Source organism: Pangasianodon hypophthalmus, chromosome 5 (genome assembly GCF_027358585.1).
Source record: "Pangasianodon hypophthalmus isolate fPanHyp1 chromosome 5, fPanHyp1.pri, whole genome shotgun sequence".
Taxonomy (NCBI): Eukaryota; Metazoa; Chordata; class Actinopteri; order Siluriformes; family Pangasiidae; genus Pangasianodon; species Pangasianodon hypophthalmus.
The window spans coordinates 3,498,519-3,517,898 of record NC_069714.1 but is presented as its reverse complement, the minus strand read 5'-3'; the positions used below and the strand labels follow the sequence as shown (position 1 = coordinate 3,517,898).

At 39.6% G+C, this 19,380-nt stretch overlaps 1 protein-coding gene across 2 annotated transcripts in view; it reads left to right on the top strand.

The window, feature by feature from the left end:
- tmeff2a (transmembrane protein with EGF-like and two follistatin-like domains 2a) overlaps positions 1-19,380 on the top strand; it is a 94,606-nt gene that overhangs the window by 66,327 nt on the left and 8,899 nt on the right. The window contains exon 5 of one of the 2 annotated variants that reach the window (XM_053233996.1): positions 9,319-9,415. In XM_053233996.1, the coding sequence (XP_053089971.1) occupies positions 9,319-9,415 (97 nt within the window). Of the gene's footprint in view, positions 1-9,315; positions 9,416-19,380 lie in introns of both variants that reach the window. The other variant, XM_053233995.1, reaches the window with a different exon arrangement.

Here is a 19,380-nt window from a genome sequence, read left to right as displayed (position 1 = left end):
CTTCAACTGCCCAGTTTCGGTGAGACTGTGCCCGCTGTAGCCTCAGATTCCTATTAAAGTGGTAATTAGTGAAACGTATATATTTGAAAAAGCATGTGAACTGTGCTTTCGTTTATGAATTTACCACACAGATTGCTCTTGTATTACCAAATCACAAACCTTGACAAATTTGTCTTTCCTCTTAGCTTACTTCTTCTGGTTGATGAGTAAAAGTTCATCTGAATAGATTTCAAGAAATATTTCTTATTATACGTACTTATGTTAGTAGCGAGATATTTTTGTGATTGTAGTCCCTAATTTAGTGTTGTATGCCACATATTTGTGTGCCTGTGTGTCTATGCCTCACACACAGTACAGCATCAAACCACATGTGTATAAAAATCTGGAGTACCAACACCCCTGAATCTTCCAAATTACTGTAGCGAGCGCAGACTGGAGTCCCTGGAGGTAGGAGGCGCAGTGTTTTGAAATGTAAACATCTGAGGAGCTTGTTTGTTTATATACAGAGCTTTGACTGCTGAAAGACTCATTTACCCTGGGATGTGTCTGCAAACTCCCCCGGGGTCGGTGGTTTGTGTGTTAGTGGGAGAAAAGAATGCATACAGGAGCAAAAGAGGAGCTGTACTGGGCTGTTGGATGTTGGTTTTTACAGCAAAAGGACCCTCATTTTACTCGCAGGTGGACAAGGCTGTGGTGAGGAAATTAACAACCAGCTGAGTTTGGTCAGGAGCATTCAGGAAGGAAGGGACTTGTTATTCAGAGTTCAATCCAAACCGGCCAGTTGCTTGATATTGCCTTAGGCACCCTGGTTTTGTTTCTTTTTACTGCTGACTTGTGCAAGTTTGCACCAACACCCAATTAAAATGAACATATTACCAAGATCTGCACTGTTTGGAGCTTCATCTCATCTCAAAACTTTCCATTCGATTGGACATGACTGTGTTGTGTTCAGTTACATATTTTGGAGTGAATTTTACCACCAGGGTAAATGTAAGGTATAACTTGCCATGTAATATCGTGTTTGAATAATAGAACAACTCTCCTCACTCTAGTGAGTTTGACTGTAGAACTGTTGCAAGAAAAACATGCTGACGAGCGAGTTATTTGTTTGTACAGTGTATTGACACTTTATTTGTTGAACGGTTCCTTGGGGCCCACAGTGTTAAAGGCCACTGTTTAATTTTGGTTTCAATCTCTGAAAAGTCTTCTAATGACACACGAATATTTTCTAATAAACAGTCTGTGAGGTCTGGTTAAAAGGAATGTATAACTTTCACCACCAAGTTCTTTAGTCAACCCTTATTTTTCAGTGTTAGTAAATAGTTTTACAGTAATTATCCCAAAGAGTGTGTACAAGGCTATGTGGAACAACACAAGGCTTTCATCTCACTTAGGCAAACTCGTGAAACCTTTTTATTTTTTAAAAAAGAGAAGATATCTTTTGGCTGCATCAGTATCTCCCATATTGGGGATGTTTTAATGCTTTTACACTGGAGCACATGTTGTCACTCTGTGCCAGTGCCCCGCTAGCTGAACTCTGCCGAAATTAAGTACCAGTGCTGAATTTGGATACCTTTTCTTGCCCAGGTACCGTATGAGCCGAGCCCTATGAGTGAAGCATAGGAAAAATAGGACAGATGCAGTCTTGACAAACTCATCCTCTGGCTGAAGTCACTTCTGTACCAGCACAAAAGTTTTCAGTAGTGTTGTGACTGTCTGCCAAAATTTCATACTCTTTGTATGAAATCCGTTTATAGCAGATTTAAGAGGCAAGAAGGCTTCAGATTTATTTATTTACTTAAAGTAATGTTTTCCTATCTCTATTCAACTTGATTTTACCATTCTTACTCCTGATCCAAGCAAAATTCTCCATCCACAATGACTCTGTGTCTCATGCTCAATATGAGCCTGTAAGAGAGTTTTAATTTTGACTAGTTATCACTAACTGTAACATGATAACTACTCTTACATATAACATTGTCTGATGGAAACACACACCCATCCTGCATGGTTACAGATAGTCTTGTACTCGGATTTGTAACCAAGCCATGCCAATCTGCTCTGTTTGGTGGAAATGAATCATTTATTTCTTTCCATGTTCAGGTTTATTTTGCATTTCATGTATTGTGAAAATACAGTGTAGAATACAACCCACCCCCGATCCTCCAAAAAAAGGGATAAATAATCATTAAAAATTTCAAAAAGAAGAAAGAAAAAAGTTTCATGAACTCCGTAAGATGCTACGTTAAAGGGAATGAGCACTAAAATGTTAGTGCTTTTCCTTTCCATTATTTAATATGGTTCCTTATTGATTGTCTCAATAATTCATTGGTTGGTGTCTTTTGCTGTCTTTAAAACATTTTAAAATCCATCCATTTGAGGAAATTTGGAGGTTAATATATCCAAGCTTAGCTGTTAAAGACCTTCAGTCTCTGGCTTTAGCTGAGAGGATTTGTCTTTAGCATCTAGCTTTGGTGTTCTCAATTGCTAGCCCAGTGCTGCTGACTTGGACCTTTCCTAAAGCTCAGCCAGCAGGAAGAGTGCAGTGCCAGAAGGATTAGAAGAGCTCAGTAGCAAAGACTGGCACACACAGTGCTGGAACAGCTCGCTTATTCCGGGTCAACTCCAGGACTTCTGCTGGAAAAGCCAAGGAGGATCTGTCCATTAATCGAAGGAGAGATTGATGCTATTTGGGTTGGACAAAACTAATACAGTTCTAAAGCATGGTTTCTGAGCTTAGAAATCCAAATGAGCCTTTGATGCCGTTACTAGTGGTGTGTTTTTGAAGCATGGACTGGTTAACATGTCACTAAGGGAACAGGAATAACGGGGTGTATAGCAGGTGTAGCTTTTCTTATAACTTACATAAAATCCTACAAATCATTATATTTCTTACAAAAGTTTAGTGAGACCAGTTTAGACCAGCTAATGTGATGAGGCACAAGTTGATGCCACCTGCAATATATTGTATTAAAGCAGAGCAGCTTCTGACCTCTGCAGGGATTGGAAAAGTAATTGCAGTTGGCTAAACACTCGAGCTCTGTAACCTAATAAAAAATAAACTCTCAGGAGCTTCTCTGCTTTTATTTCTTCTGTTTCGCTGGCTCGCATTGTTCATTGACCTTTTGATAGCTGTGTGTGTTCAAGTCCATAAAACCTGGTATAAAACAGGAATCAGCGATGTTCCACCTCCCCCTCCAGGGCAAAGAAAGGCTAATGTGAGAACTGCAGGGAGAGAGCAGGGCGTCGAGAGGGCGAGACGCCAAGCACTGCAGCCGCTAATGGCGTACATTCAGTACAGCCTCAACCACACTCCGATTCCTCCAATAAAACCCCAGTTCTCCATTCTTAGCCTGCAGAAAGTGACACTTTATTGACTAGCCATCGACCACTAGGTGCTGGGGATGGTGTTTCTCTTCCTCTATGCCTCTATACCCAGAGCCTTTCATCTGTGAGCATCACCCTCTCCCCAAGGCATTCGTCTCATGTTGACTTTTTTGGGTTCACTCCGTTTCTCTGTCTTTGTGCAGAACCCTGCTTCCCTTGCCTTACTATTTAACTGTCATCTTTTTTTTTTTTACTGCTCAGCTCTCTATTTTCTCTGTCAAATTGTACACTTTTACATCTAATACTTCCCAGTGTGCTCAGTTGCTGTGAGCATAACTGGCCCTAACTTAATGGTTTCATCGGCCATTTATCTCAGTTAAAGCTACATATTTTATGTGACATGCAAGTGTGGATTCAGAAGGGTTGAAGTGAATCCGGAGCCAATCCCAGGAGAATTCACTCCAATTGGGATGCCAGTCCATCACAAGGCATAGAGTCACATTTTCACGTAAAATAAGCTATAGACATTTTTATTTTTAAGTGTCTGGACATATCACTTAAGCACTAAATTAATCAACTACTTGTGTCCATGACTATTAATAACACAACTCTAAAACAAGTAAAAAACTCCTGACATAAATTTAAAGTTTACTATCTGGGGACTGATGAGTGATGCAGATAAATTTTAAGTTTTATTAGTGTTCTGAGTTTGAATACCAGCAATTTATTTTTTTAATAAAATGCATCTTTGTTGTAACTTACAAAAGAAGTTCGATCGTGCATACAGAATCAGTTTCTGACACTTTTATCCTTACACCCAACAGTATGCTTTGCATCAGTTTCAAATTTTATCAGCCAATCCGATCTGGTCCATGTTGGAAACCGAAATGAGGATTTAATTTCTCTCCTTGCTCTCCTACTCTAATCCATTCGAGGATGATATCCCAATTTCGGCCTCCTCTCCAGGCTTTGAGTGTTTCTGCCTACTTTTGGCGGTTGTCTGCCATTTTGGAGCACTCCACAAGAGCCGCCAGCCGATGAAGAAATGGGCCTCGGGAGCACTCCATGAAATGAGACACCCTCGCTCAGTGGCTCTCTTGTCAGCCGATTGCCATAATTACATGTGCAAATGGATTATTGGCGACATCCTCATGGTGTGTCAGGTGTGGATAGGAAATGAGGCAAAGTGGCGAAAAAAGTGGTTTCCTAGCATGCTGTATCTAGTGGGACTGGGCCACTTGTGAAGCCCTGACTGGGTCAAGAAGCAGGTTTAATGATTCATCTGTGCTGGGGAATTAGCTGTGAGAACCAGATTGGAGTGTAGTGGTGCTGGTGGCATCCTTGTAGTTGTTCAAGTGTTGAGGAAGCTCTTAATTTTTGTAAAATTAATTTGAAATAAATTTTCTGCTTGAAAGGTTACTTGAAACCTTGAACTTTCTTTTAGACCAAGATAATCTTTTTTTATGTTTTTTTTTTTTAAATTAAACCTCCTGTATGTGAGATTTTCTACCTCTCTGGTAGAAAGATTCTATTCCAGGCTACTTGCAGAAGATTTCAGAGTTCAGAGTCAGGTTACGCACATGCTTAAGTTGATTTTCCCAGCTCCCCATTCAGATTATTAAAATAACCTGTAGATAAGCCTCCGAGGATTTTTCTTGACTAGCGAGATGTGGATTTCAGGAGGATCTAGACCATCATCTTTAAACACAAGCACTTGCCTCAGGGACTGAAGATGGAAATTGTGTTATTTCCTTGCTGTGAATTGTAATAAGATGTAATATAAAAGCAAGAGACAATTTAAAAATTTAAGAAAATTTAAACACTAATACAATGATGTATAAAAGAGAAGCTGGAAAGCATTGAAATAAACACATGAAAAGTGTCTAGTATATTGCCTATGTATTGCTGCACGAATAGTCCTAGTAGTAGATATGATATTAATCACTGCAAATTTATATGGATTCATTATTCAGCAACTCTAAAAAAAGCTATTTTGCATGATGAACTAGAAGTACAGTGACAGAAAGCATTTTTTCATGTATAAGTTAATTGCAAACACAACTTAAGGAAGTCATGTGATATTAAATTGAGGTCAAGAAATGGTGTGCATAGGATTTAGGTTATTCTCTCATATATTTAATTCCCTATTTTGAGATGACAGATTAAGAAATTAATAGCGATGTTTGTTTTTTTATTTGGTGTGTTTTCTTATAAATAAAATGCGCCAATGGTTTAAAAAATAATTTGACGAAGCACTCGTCTGCTACACTCAACTCTCAACTCCACCACCATCATCAAAACTCTAGCTGAGGGAAAATCTTTTGGGAAGAAAAGTGTTTCATCCGTCCTGTACAGTTCCAGAGACTTGTACAATCGATATCTAGGTGAACTGAAGCTGATCTGCTGGCTCGTGGTGGCTGTACAACTTACTAACACACTTCATGTTGGTTTTTCCTTAAATTTGTCACCAGGTAATGTGCACTTTAAGGTAGAAAGGCCCCAAATTCATGTTCATCAAGGCAAACAAAGATGGACAACACGCCCAGTTTTGTTCATTTGGCAGGCGGGGGCTTCACATACATGGGTGTTGGAAGGGAAGTGGGGTCAAGGACTAAACAAATCATTCCAATGTTTTTGTAGCTCACATTACAATCACTACAGCTCAATTTTTACCTAATGCACGTAATGGAGTTAAAATGGCCTTCAGTTTAAAGTAGAGCTTAAGAATGTCACGCTCCACTGGAAGATAGAAACCATCAATGTAGCATGACCTGCAGGCACGCCATCCTCTTGCCTACATCAGCATTGTTTGTTCTTCCGTGTCTATTGATCGTGCAAATTAGCCTGCACCTCTTCTCTCTGTCCCAAAGCTTTTGACTCCCCCCATGTCCATCAAGGGCTCAGTTGCTCTTCTGTTATATCACAGGTTTCTCTTCAGGGTAAGGGTGTTTCTTCCCAACATCAGTGTCATCTAAACATTCTCGTAGCAGGACTTTTCTTTTGCATTTGTACACCACAGTGTGATAACAGTTTAAATGTGATATAATATGTGGTGATGTCTTGTTAGTTAAATCATGCATAGCCACAAATGTATTGTACAGCTGCTGTATTTTATGTATTTTATGTACTTAAATCTTCCCTTTTTAGGCTTTTTGGTGAAAAATAGGCAGTATTTACTATTCAAATCCATTTTACTGTTAACGACCTATAATTTTTGGCTATTACAAACAAAGTGAACATTAGCAGGAAGTGTATGCACAAGGAGAACATGAGTTGAAATGTACAAATTGTAAAAATTTAACCAAGTTATTGTCATAGTGATGCATAGAGCTTTTGCTGCAATTGGCCTAACAAAAAAACTACACTCTTGCTTTCCCTCTTGTTATGAAGGTCATTCTTCCCAAACAATGTGTCTACCAGATAGGTAACACTCATTCATCACATATGTGACAGATTTGTGAAGCTCTATCATCTCTCACTCTTTCTGTCGCTCTCTCTGTCCTTTCCTTCCCCATATATACAACACATCGGTCTATTCCATCACAGGAAGTCAGTAACATTTACAGATTTTCCTTTGAATCCTTTGAAATTCAGGACTGTGTCTCATTTACAGAAAAACATTTCCACTCTTGTCATTTCTACCAAAGTGTGAATGTAGGAATGACTCAGAATCAGTGCTGATATTAGGAGAGTTGAAAGCATCATAAATCATTAAGGTTAAAAGACATAAAAGAAATTTCATTAAAAAAAAAATCCCATCCTGCACATTTAATGGGTATGGTCATTACTAAATATAAACCACGGAAGCAATTATCTACGGAAAGGTTTTAATCTCTAATGAGCATCAAAGAGTGTTGACCTAAATGTTAAATGCAGCTTAGCATAGCCTAGATTGTCAGTTGCCGGCTTTGCAAACCCCTCGACTCTTAATTCTTAAATGGAGCTGTGTGGGATGAAAGCAGCGGGGGTGGGCGATCGACCAAGCTTCTGGTCAGCAGAGATCAATACAAAGAGAGCAGTCATCTAGCAGCAAGGAAATGGGGATAATTGTTACAGCTTCTCCCTTCCCTCATTTTTCTCTCATTCCCCCAATCCATGGGATTTGCCTTGCCCTTGGGGAAAAGCAGCGAACCTATTTTAATAAGCTCTGCTCGAAGGCTGAAGTGTAGATTAGACACTAAGCCTAAGGCGGCTCAGTCCTTGTGTCAGACAGGGCACTGGATGCGGTGAGCTTTAACTTGGAAATGGAGCCTTGCAGCTCGCGTGTGTACAGATCTGCACGGACTTATTGATCCCAAACGAGATGAAACTGCAGCTGTCATCTCTGCCATGGCACTTGTGTCAGCAGGCTACAGCACAACCAAATAATATAAGTCATTCCAAATAATACTAATATCACATTTATTTATAAATCAATTACCGGCGAGTTTCTAATAAAATAATATAGCGTTTAGAGTTTAGTTTCAATTCCAGCTGCAAGGACCTCGCCGATATCGTTTCACTGTGGTGCAGAGTGGAATGACACTTCTGTGGTTATTTGATTTGGTAGAAGAGATTGACTGCCCGTTATTTGAAACATTCTTTATTTTATTTTCTCTTTTTTCTTGTGATGGTGATGGATACTTGCCCTTTTGACCAGAAAGGACAATCTGAGGTATTTTCAGCCCTGTGGTTATTTCAGTATCATTTTCATGGCACTAGATCCTTCTGCTCCCTCTATTATAAAAAAAAAAATCTGATGCAATAACACATTTTGAAGAAATTTTTTTTTTGTGCCTTTGAGAATGTTATTAGAGGAGGTTCATGCCCCTTCTTCAGATACTAAACCTGATTACAGGTTAGGACGGATGGACATCCCGTATTAAATCCACACCTAATCACAATCTTATCAGTTTCTGCCTCAAGAGATGCTTATCTACTGATCCTCAAAATGATTTCCTTTTTCGAAATGCACCTCTTTTGGTTGAGGGATGGCGTGACATATACAGTTTCTGTCATGTACATATATAGGAGGAGTTCACTTTCTTGGGCGTCTGCAATTTCGCACACTTCTGGTTTGACCTTGTGACCTCCTGGAGATTTGTCCTGGGTCGGCATCTCATCAGCAGACAGACAGAAATCACGACACACAAGTCTCAGTTTACAACCAGAGCACTGACAGATAATCCTGGTCATGATCAGGGTCCTTACTAAAAGTGTTTGCTCTGCCAAATCCTGGAGATGCAACAAGAGCTGAAACAATAACAGAGGGTCAGAGAATAACTTTTAGAAAGACAAAACTGAAGGAAGAAAACTTTGTTTAATCAGGTGTTCGGGCATGGTGTCAGGAGCAGGAACAGGCCATGGACACATAAATACCTTAAAAAAAAAAAAACCTAAGGAACCTAAGAAAGCTAGCTTTCTTCCAGACCAAGCAAGCGCACTTTACCATCCAAACAGACAAAGCTTATTTCATATTTATAATCATGTAACAAGCACAGTGACCCAGACATGATCATCCAAAGGTTACTTCTCTCACTCTCTTTCTCCCTCCTTTACAAGGCTTAGAAATAAAAATGTCACCTCTAATGGAGGGTCAGGATCAGCAGGGGGTCTGCAGATCCTTCAAGAAGAGAAAACAAATTAAATTCCACGGCGTATGGGATTGCTTTTCCACCCGTCCACTGATGTGGGCCAATATGTGATAGTGAGCGGCCTTAAGCTCCAGCCACTCCCGGGAAGCCGCCATCTGAGCAACAAGTCAGAACTCATCAGGATGAAATGAGCAGAGGGGCTAGAAAAAGATCAGTGGGGGATTTTGACCAGGCTTGAGATCACCGAGAGAGACAAAAAGGGAATTGGAATTGTGCCTTGCCGTATCCCCTCTGTCCTTTTGCACCTCACTTGTGAAGGTCTTCCCATCACTTTCTGGGTAATTATTTCCCAATGCATAACAGGTACTTTATTTAATTCTTAAAAATTGCCTCTTGTCCTCTGTGTGTGCCTCAGCAGGGAACGAGGGCTCGGCTGAGAATGGACAGAAGGAGACTTCCACCTGCGATATCTGCCAGTTCGGGGCCGAGTGTGACGTGGACGCAGAGGATGTATGGTGAGTCCAAAACACTTGAAAAACCTTTCGTGATTGACAGGGATCTTTTTGCATGTTTCCCAGACTGTTTAACAATGTTGTGTTGGGGGCAGTAGTTGTCAGTGTACTGCTTGTTTGGTCACAGTGGTGACTTTCTGTAGTTTTCTTGATAGGGTTGATGTTACTTTTGGCTTTCGAAGGCTTTACAAAGTACCAGAATGTAATCAAGGCCCCTTCGTTTGCTTGTCTGAGGGCGAACTGCACCAGTGGGGTGTCGTTACAAGTCACACTATAAACCATACCTGTAATGTAACTCAGTAAACATTTTTTTAAATTCTAAAAGTGAAAATACAATGACAGAATGATGTCGTAATACGAAGAAGCTGACCGATAATGAATATACATATACAGAAAAGTTGACGTGAAAATAAGCGATAGCTGTATAAGAAATTATTATGTGTTGCTGTAATAGTAATGGTTGCAGGTATAAAGCAATAGTTGTGATTCAAAGTTCAAGATGTGTTTATCTCAAGCTAGTGTTCTACCTGTTAGAAGTTAAAAAATAACATCATGCTAATGCATGAAGGAAAACCAAGTAGGTCCTGATTACAAATTGGAAGGCAGCTTACTATAATATTAGGTGACTACACATTACGTTAAAATGTTAATATGTTGTGTTTAAAACATATCACAATTTGGTTCAATTATGCTTGATTTGCAGATTTCTGTGAAATTCTCCATTATTCCGTGAAAACCGAATCTATAGTGTTGTAAAATTTTACAGTTCATATTAAATGCAAAGGCACCAAAATTATAGAGAATATTCCCCATCTTGCACCCTAACAAGTAAAAAGGAAAGACTGGAAGAGATCGGTTTTCCCCCAAGCAGACAAGTTTTCTCAAGCAACTCAGCTACCAAGCCAAGTAATGGATCTGTCTAATTGGTTGGCCTCCAAGGGCACCAACAGGTTTTCCAAGTACTCAGGACAATCTGCTCCAGTCTGCCATTAGCCCCCCGATTTGATATGGCACAGCAGGGCATGCCGTCTGCAGCTGGCTGACAAATACAGCTGCACTTAAGTACCCAATGGTCAAACAGAGGACAAAAATAACTGCAGTTGTGAGCAAAGGTACATCATCAACCAAAAAAACATACCGCAAAACAATTTCATTTCCAGTTTAATGCAAAGTTCCGGACAGAATGTTTGGCTCTACAAATAGTCTCAAATCCTATGAAAATTTAACATTTATTATTGATGTATTTGAACATGGATAGAGAGTATGACATCTTTTCATTATATTTCACTTTTGCCTAAATTGCTGCAACAAAGCCGCCTTTGTACAGTATCTGCACAGTTCACTTTAATAATATGAAGATCAACCAATAGCACCAAATGTGTAAATAAGGCTATATATTAAAGTGATGCAGTAACCCTGTGAATTGAATCTGTTGATGAATTTATTTCTAGGATAGCATCATTTTGGGGATTTTTCTATAGCTCCTTTTTTTTAACGTGTCAAATTGGTCCCCAAATGCTGCTTTGAAATGCAAAGACTGACGTGAGATGGATGATTGATTAGCAAATGTATTCCATGGGATGCAGGAATGAGGGGAGATAATGACAGTTTCATCTCTGTTAATGGAGCCAACTTTGTGCTACATCATCAAGAGCTCATTGATATTCAGCAGGTTTCGCAGGGAACCCTTGTCTCGCAACAGCAGGCAATCAGCACAATCAAGCCCTATAGAGGTCATCAGACATTCTGCTTTGCTAACAAAACTTGTCAGTGGGATTTTTTTACAACTAATTATTTTGATAGTTAAACCAGCTGATTTGTATTCAAGCCTCCAGGCTTGGTAATAGATCAGCTTGATGGTTCGTATCACAAAATGAAATGGATTGACATATCAATCGGGGGCCATTTTTCCAGATCATAACACAGTAATCCTGCTGTCTTTAGAGTGCTGCTGCTTCTCTGTTCTTTAATCAAGAAAGATGTGTGTGGCTTTCCCTAGAGTCTAGAGATACCACGCTAACTTGGACTTTGTCAGTGTGAATCGTTTCAACAGACCTCTATGTATATTTATATAAAGAACAGTCTGCCCTCCTACCAGTTTTTGAATGCCCTCTCTGTCAGCAATGTACATATAGAATGATGATCTAAATGTGTAGTATGACAAAGATATCATATAATGATACTTGAAGGCATTTTTACATAACACAACATGTATTACAAAAACTGCAAGCAAAAGTGATGATGTATTACCAAAAAAAAATGGAATTCAGTATACTTTAACCTACAACACCTACAAAAATAAATAATTAACAAATAATGAAATGCAGGGAAAATAAAATATATGTAAAATTTTCAAGATTCAGTACAAAATATTAATGTCTAATCAGCCATTTAGAGTTTATAATTGTTTATAAAAATACTAACAAAAGCTGCCATATCTCAGAAAAATGTACTGTAACATCATTTATCACAGTATCAATATCATATTGTCATGTTAAGTAGGTCTCACTACAGCCAATCAGAGGCTCTGGCATTTCCGGTGTTTTCTGACTGATAGAAGAAACAATCGTTTGGTTCTGTGATGATAAAGTCTGTTCACAGTTTACACACAAGCTTCAAGGCTGTAGCGAGTAGCTTAGAGTTAATAAAAGATGTTTAATAGAAAATTCCAGCTGATTAATACTGAGCATTATCAATGCCAGCACAGCCAGTGAAGTTTTGTGCCTCCGGAAAGGCAAGAACCCCACCCCTCTCTTTATTAGGCCATTAGGGAAACTTGTGAGTGTTCTCTGATAAGCCTGTTGGCTCTGTAGAGCTGTTTCTCGAACCAGCATCAAGGGAGAAGAGCATTTATTCGTAATGGAAATGGGCTCATTTCAGACGTGCCTTCCCCCCAAGCAGCCTCTCTGCTCAAAGCTCTCCGAGGGGAATTACATGTTGGCCTTGGCTAAGATTTAAACTGTTATAGAATTAAACCGCCAAGCAGCAGCGCGAGAGCAGAGATATTACGCCTCACTGGAACGAGACAGTCCCTCCCTCCCTAAGTCTTTCTCTCACTCGCTCTGTGATCACCCGATTCCAGTCGTTTATGCCAGATCCATAGGGATGGTCCCACATCGCACGCTCACTCGGATGCACTCGAACTCAGGATGACTCACTCATCGCTCTTTCCCTTACTGTGTCTCTTTCTCTTGTGTCTTGGCTTCCAAATACACTCTCTGTGTCTGTCTCTCCCTCTCTCTCTCTCTCTCTATCTCTCTCTCTCTCTCTCTTTCTTTGTCTCTCTCTATCTGCCTCTTTCCCATTTCCCTCAACCTTTCTCACTTTCTCTTTATTAATCTCTCGATTTGTCTCTCCCCCTCCATCATTTTAGTTGTTTTGTTTCCTGCTCTCTTTGCCCTTTTTTTCTCATCCCTTCTTATATCTCTCTCTCTGCCTATCCCTGTCTTTCTGCCTCAACCCTTTCATTATTTTTGTGTTGTAATATCTCTGCTTCATTTTTCTCATCCCCTTTTCTGTATCTCTCTATCTCTCTCTCTCTCTCTCTCTCTCTCTCTCTCTCCTTCCCTGAGTGCCCTATGACAGGATTACAGCAGGAAACAATGGAACGAGGGATTAGAAATGAAATCAATGCTCTAAGCTGCAGTAATAATGTTTTATGTGTCTGTTCACACACAGCTCGAGCCTCGCAATGAGCGCTTTGTAAGACAAACCAGACTTTGTTTACGAAGATGACACTGGTCAGATAGAGAGTGTGTCCTTGTTTGTATTTTGTGTGTGTGTGTGTGTGTGTTTGTGTGTGTGAGAGAGAGAGAGAGAGAGTGGCTGTAAAGGACAGGTGGACCAACAGGAAGCCTGCTGGCGAAGTTTAGATAACAGGGAAACCACATGGCTCTTACAAATCAATAAGACATATCCCCTCACTCAACCAGATAAAGACACACACACACACACACACACACACACACACGCGCGCACACATATGAACAGATACACACACATAAACACAGATAAAGCTGCCACACAAATACCCTCAATTACCAAGGAAATTTAAGCCCTGCAGAAAAATGCGTCATTGACAATTTCCGTGTCTCATGTCTCACTCAAACACACGCACCAAAATTCTTGCCCTCATGTCTGTGTTTGTGTGTGTGTGTGTGTGAGAGAGAGAGAGAGAAAGAGAGAGAGAGATTGTGTGTTGTTGACGCAGTGCAGTTGCAGTAGCACTAGTGTTTCGAGAAAGTGAGAGGCAGCATTAAATATTAATACTCCAGACACATTATCCTTTATGACCACCACAGACGGTCACTCTGGAGAGCAAGAGTCTTCTAGCCATGTGTGTGTGTGTGTGTGTGTGTCTGTGTGTGTGAACTGAAACCATTTATGCTGTAGTTCAACTTTGATTTTTGTGTATGCCTTCAATACAAAAATAGAGTGGTGGGAAATGGAATAAAATAAAATACCATAGACTGCCAGCTGTGCATATACACTCAACAGCCCCAGAAAACACCCGTACACCTGCACATTCATGCAGTTATCCAATCAGCAGCACGATGCAGATACAGGTCAAGAGTTTCGGTTAATGTTCACATCAGACATCAGAATGAGGAAAAAAATGTGATCTCAATGATTTTGACCGTGCCATGGTCAGACTGCTGTGAGTGTTTCAGAAACTGCAGATCTCCTGGGATTTTCACACACAACAGTCTCTAGAGTTTATAGATAATGGTGCAGAATCCCTTGTTAATGAGAATGGGGAGAATAGCCAGACTGGTTCGAGCTGACGGGAAGACCACGGTAACTCAAATAACCACTCTTTACATCCATGGTGAGCAGAAAAGCATGTCAAAACGCACAGCACATTGAATCTTGAGGCAAATGGATATAACTGCAGAGGACCACATCAGGTCACACTCCTATGAGCCAAAAACAGGAATTTGAGGCTATAGTGGGCACAGACTCAACGGAACGGGAGGGATGAAGACTGGAAAAACATCACCTGTTCTTATTCCAATCTTCAACTTTCCAGTGTCAGGGAGCCCATGCCTCCTGTAGCCTCAAATTACTCTTCTTGAGTGATAGGAGTGGAACCCAGTGTGGTCACTAAGATCACATTTTTCCTCATTCTGATATTTGATGTGAACTTTCTCTGAAGCCCTTGACCTGTATCTGCATGATGTTATGCATTGTGCTGCTGCCACATGATTGGCTGATTAGATAATTTTATGAAATGAGCAGGGGCGCGAGTGTCCCTGTTAGAGTGGCTGGTGATTTTATTTCACATTAGATATCTGAATGACTCCTCACCATCTGTAACTCATAGATATTGCATTTACATGTTCCACAGACCACATTTTAAGCTTCTGCCATCAGACTATGCGTCATTCATCTTTTCTCCTCCCTAACAACTCTAACAGAGCTTCAGTGGAACAATCCACCAGTATATGGCACCACTTTATATTAATAAGTGTCCCTAATATGATGCACTTTATTAATTATCTAAAGGTTTTAGTGCAGTGTTTCTTATTTATAACACAGCATTGTTGGATTCCTGATTCTGATTGATTTTATATAATAGCAGTAGTTCCAGCTGCAAATCACAGGTTTATATTAATGCTCTTGTTCTAATACGTTATCATTTCTATAATAACAGCTCATTTGCAGGGACTTGTATGGTAGATCTTCCACATAAATGGAATAAAATAGTTGATATTTATGTAGCATTTTTGTAAGGAGTCTCCAGTGTTAGTGCTTTGCAACAGTCTGAGGTGAAGCTGTAACTAAGTTTTCCAAGTTCCAGACAAATAACTCCTTGATTATAAGACAAGCTGCAATTGTTTTTGTCTTATTAACTTCAAGAGAGAAAAAAAAGACACTGATGACAGTTTATAGCTGCTATAACTAATTTGTTTCATGGACGTTCCACATCATTAAACATAACTATAAACTGATAAAAACTAAGACATGCTGTTCTTAATTAATAAAAAGTTGTAAACTTTGGCAAAGTCCTGAGGTATAAAACATAATAAAACACTTCAGGACATGTTGTTATTGGAAAATAATGAACTTCGGGGTGGGAAGAGTAACTCCATTTCATGTTAGGCCGCATCACACCACACTGTCATTGATTATTTTGCTACAACAGCATGCTTCTAAGTGTTACATTCCTTATGTATAGTATGTACAAACTGTTACAATTTGTGCTACTGTTAAATGTATCAGTAGGGATTCTCCAAGACATGCTAGGACATAGAAGCTCAAGTATGCCCATCCGTCCATTTTCCATACTGCTTATGCTGCACAGGGTCGCGGGGGAGCCTGGAGCCTTTCCCAGGGAACTCAGGGCACAGGGACGGGGTGCCAACCCATTGCAGGGCACAATCGCATACCCGTTCACACACTATGGACAATTTGGAAATGCCAATCAGCCTACAACGCATGTCTCGGTAACTACAGTGAAACTAATAGGAAAGGGACATAGTAGCACACAGCAACTCCAGAGAGGGTTAATTTTGACAGTAGTAGTAGCTCTACAGCTCCACGACATATGGGCATTGATGCACACTGCTGCTACACTAGCTGTCTTTTTTAAATGCCCGAATCTGCCCTAATTGACTTTCTGACAGGCTAGTGGGAAAAAATGAATAGCTTTTGTCTCTTTTCATGGATGAATGTGTTTTTGTAGTCAATGAGCATTATGCTAATTTTGCCAGTCTTGAACATTAGAAAACCTTCCACCATTTTGCTTGGACGAGAGTTTCGTGAGGTACAGAAAATTAAAAAATGACAGATTTATAATTACAACGTCAAACGGTTGGCACTGTTCAGCAAGAAGCATTCAGGGACCGCGGGTTTCTGTGAACTCGTATTTTGGAGACATTTTTGCTGAACATGCAGGTTTGCTTGGAATACATCCAAAACTACACATTACGGTAAAAACTGTATGGCAGCATAAATTCCTGTAGCTGCCATAAGTGATGAACTTGTATTACATAAGATTCATTACAGGGGTTATTCTGTAATTTACAGTGTGATGCGGCCTGACTCAAGTTACTTTTACCACTCTGGAGCACTCACGAACAACAGTTTGTTAATGAATGTGGGTATAATAAAGTCATATACCCTCCTGTATGTCGTTAGTGTGTCTAATGCTTTCCCATAAGTAATTTTCTGACATATAGGGGTTCGGTCACTGTTTACTGAGATTTTAAAGTAAATCACAGCATGAGTGGCCTAATAAGTGCTTTTAATGGAAAAAGCAATAAAGAACCATAACACCAGGTTATTTTTAATACATGACTGGGAAGTGGAGCTTTTCTACCAATCATCATAGCTGTTATGCTGAGGAGCTGGCTAATAAAGCTGCTAGTTCACAGACTTGGCAAAATGTATTTTTTAACTCTTCAACAATAATTACTTTCTTACATAGCAACAAGATATTTGTGATTTTGGTGGAACAAATATTTTCACACACAAAAAAAAATGTTTATTAATCTGTGATGATGTACAGGACTTACCTTCCCCTTCAATGCCTCCAATCAAATCACAACCATGATGTTATTTGTGATAACACAATCCTTCTCATGCTCTACCGCTTAAATATAATGTATATGGGTCTAAACTCTGGATCAGTATGGGATCAGATTTTACATATCACTGATGTAATTTATACCATGAACGTGTGTGACACTTGCATATGGTCGGTGCCATCACAGCTCTAATTTTGCCATTGTGTAACAACAGGAGCTTTCAGAGATTCAGTAGAATTACTTTGAAAATGTCAGTATCAGATGTCCACTGATGCAGCTCTGATATCAGTATCACATTGAAAATAGGCTTGGTTCATCCCTAATATATATAGAGACCATTTGTCCCCACAAAATCCCCACAGCCACGCTCCAACATCTAGTGGTAAACCTTCCCAGAAGAGTGGAGCTTATTATAACTACGAAGGGGGAATAAATCTGGAATGAGATGTTCAACAAGCACATATGAGTGTGATGGTCAGGTGTCCACAAACTTTTGGCCATATAGTGCATGAGTGCATATGGCCGTGAGTGCATCTTTAATATCTTTAACTGTAGAATGAACCTTTATGTTGTGAGCTATTCTAGGGGTGTAACGCAGTGCCATTATCTGTATATGTATCTATATTTATTTAACGCTCCAAATATCTGTATTCAGATTTAAACCCAAAGTGACAACATTAGAAAAGAAACAGATGCATATATGTCAGCAGTTTCAGCATGGTGTGTGTATTCTAGCTTCGACAGTTCCTCAACCTCAGCTACATCTCAGCTCAACAGTTCATAAGTGATATTAATTAGAAATGTGCCTGGTACTGTGGGTTTTTTGTTTGTTTTTTTTTAATCCCACTTGCATGGATATTTTTTGTTTGTACCTGCCCACAAATTTACTTGGTTGTATGTCATATAAACAAACTACTAGCCTAATTTTAACCACAACCCTGAGCAGGCAGTTACTAAGGATGAATGACTGAGAGCTTCTGGTACAAATACAAATTGGCATCTGTATTTGAATCTGTTTAGAAAACATCAGTTCGTTCTGAATTAATTCATATTCAGTTACAACTCTAAGCTATACTACTGAGAATTGCCATCAGTCCTAACTACAGTTTCTGAATCTCTGTGCATGTAGCATGTACATAGTCACAGTCACCTAATGACCTATGCAGGCTACACAGAAAAAAAAATAATGAAATATATACACACATAACTTTGTAGAATCTTACTTTCTGTTCCTTCTGCCCTCTGTCTCAGTCTCTTTTACACACACACACTCTAACACACACATCCAACCCCTCATTACATCCTCACTAATGAAGGCTTGTGTGAATAAGAACAGCTTTCAGAACAAGTGTTGGGACCTCAAAGCCAGCAGAACTCATAAGCCACTGCTCTCCGCTAATCCTCCTGCCCTCAGTTGAAGACCTCATCAGAGCTCCATTACACCATTTTATCCTGTTCAATTCACGTCCACTTCTGTCCATTAACACGAGTTATGTGGCCAAATATTTTGCGTTACGACCCTTTATGTTAGCAAATATTGCGTTCAGGCTGAAATTGCGTCGTGTAGATGCTGTTTTTAAAACCCAGTGGAGTTACAAGTGACACATCACCTTTAGCTGAATCCGAAAATGGCACGCTAATGGACATTAGAGCACTATGTGGTGTGTAGAAGCCATTATTTCACACCCTGTGTAGTGGGATTCATTTCACTGCTTGCTAATGCAGGCGCTTTGGGGGGTGGCACCGGGGTTTGGGGGGGCGAGGGGGTGGATCCATGTATTTTACTGTTGTACTCTTTGAGAGTGTTTGAGAAAACGCTAACCTAAACAGTTTCATAAATGGAAGCTGAGGCTTTCAAAGGCTTCAGTGTTTACTGCCATTGACACAAACAGCGGTGAATTTTATTCAGACATGTGAACAAGTGGGCTCGATGACTAATACACATTATAGACACTGGTGTGTGGGTGGTACGGCTGAAATATTAACCATTTATAAGTCGCTCTTTCTGCTGTTTGATGCTAACAACATTTATGTTAAATTATAACCATTACCCATATCATTTAACAATGGCATTTAAACCATTATAATGCTATGGCTACTTTCCAGACCAAAACCACAATCATAACTGGAGTTATCAGTTATCAATATTTAGAATTTTAATTTATTATAGAACAACACGTTGTAGTTTTTATCTATTCAGATATACATTTTATGTTATGGAATGTCCGCAAAACACGCATCTTGTCACATACAGAAACCACACGTACAGCTTTAACTGAAACTGGGGACTTCTTCTATAAATGCTGAATAAATGTCTTCTCACAAACAATGTCACCATATTAACAATTACACACAAACTGAGCAGAGGTTCAATATTACAGATACACTCTCAAACATATAATATATAATTTATAATGCTAACTAGCATAGCAAATCGTC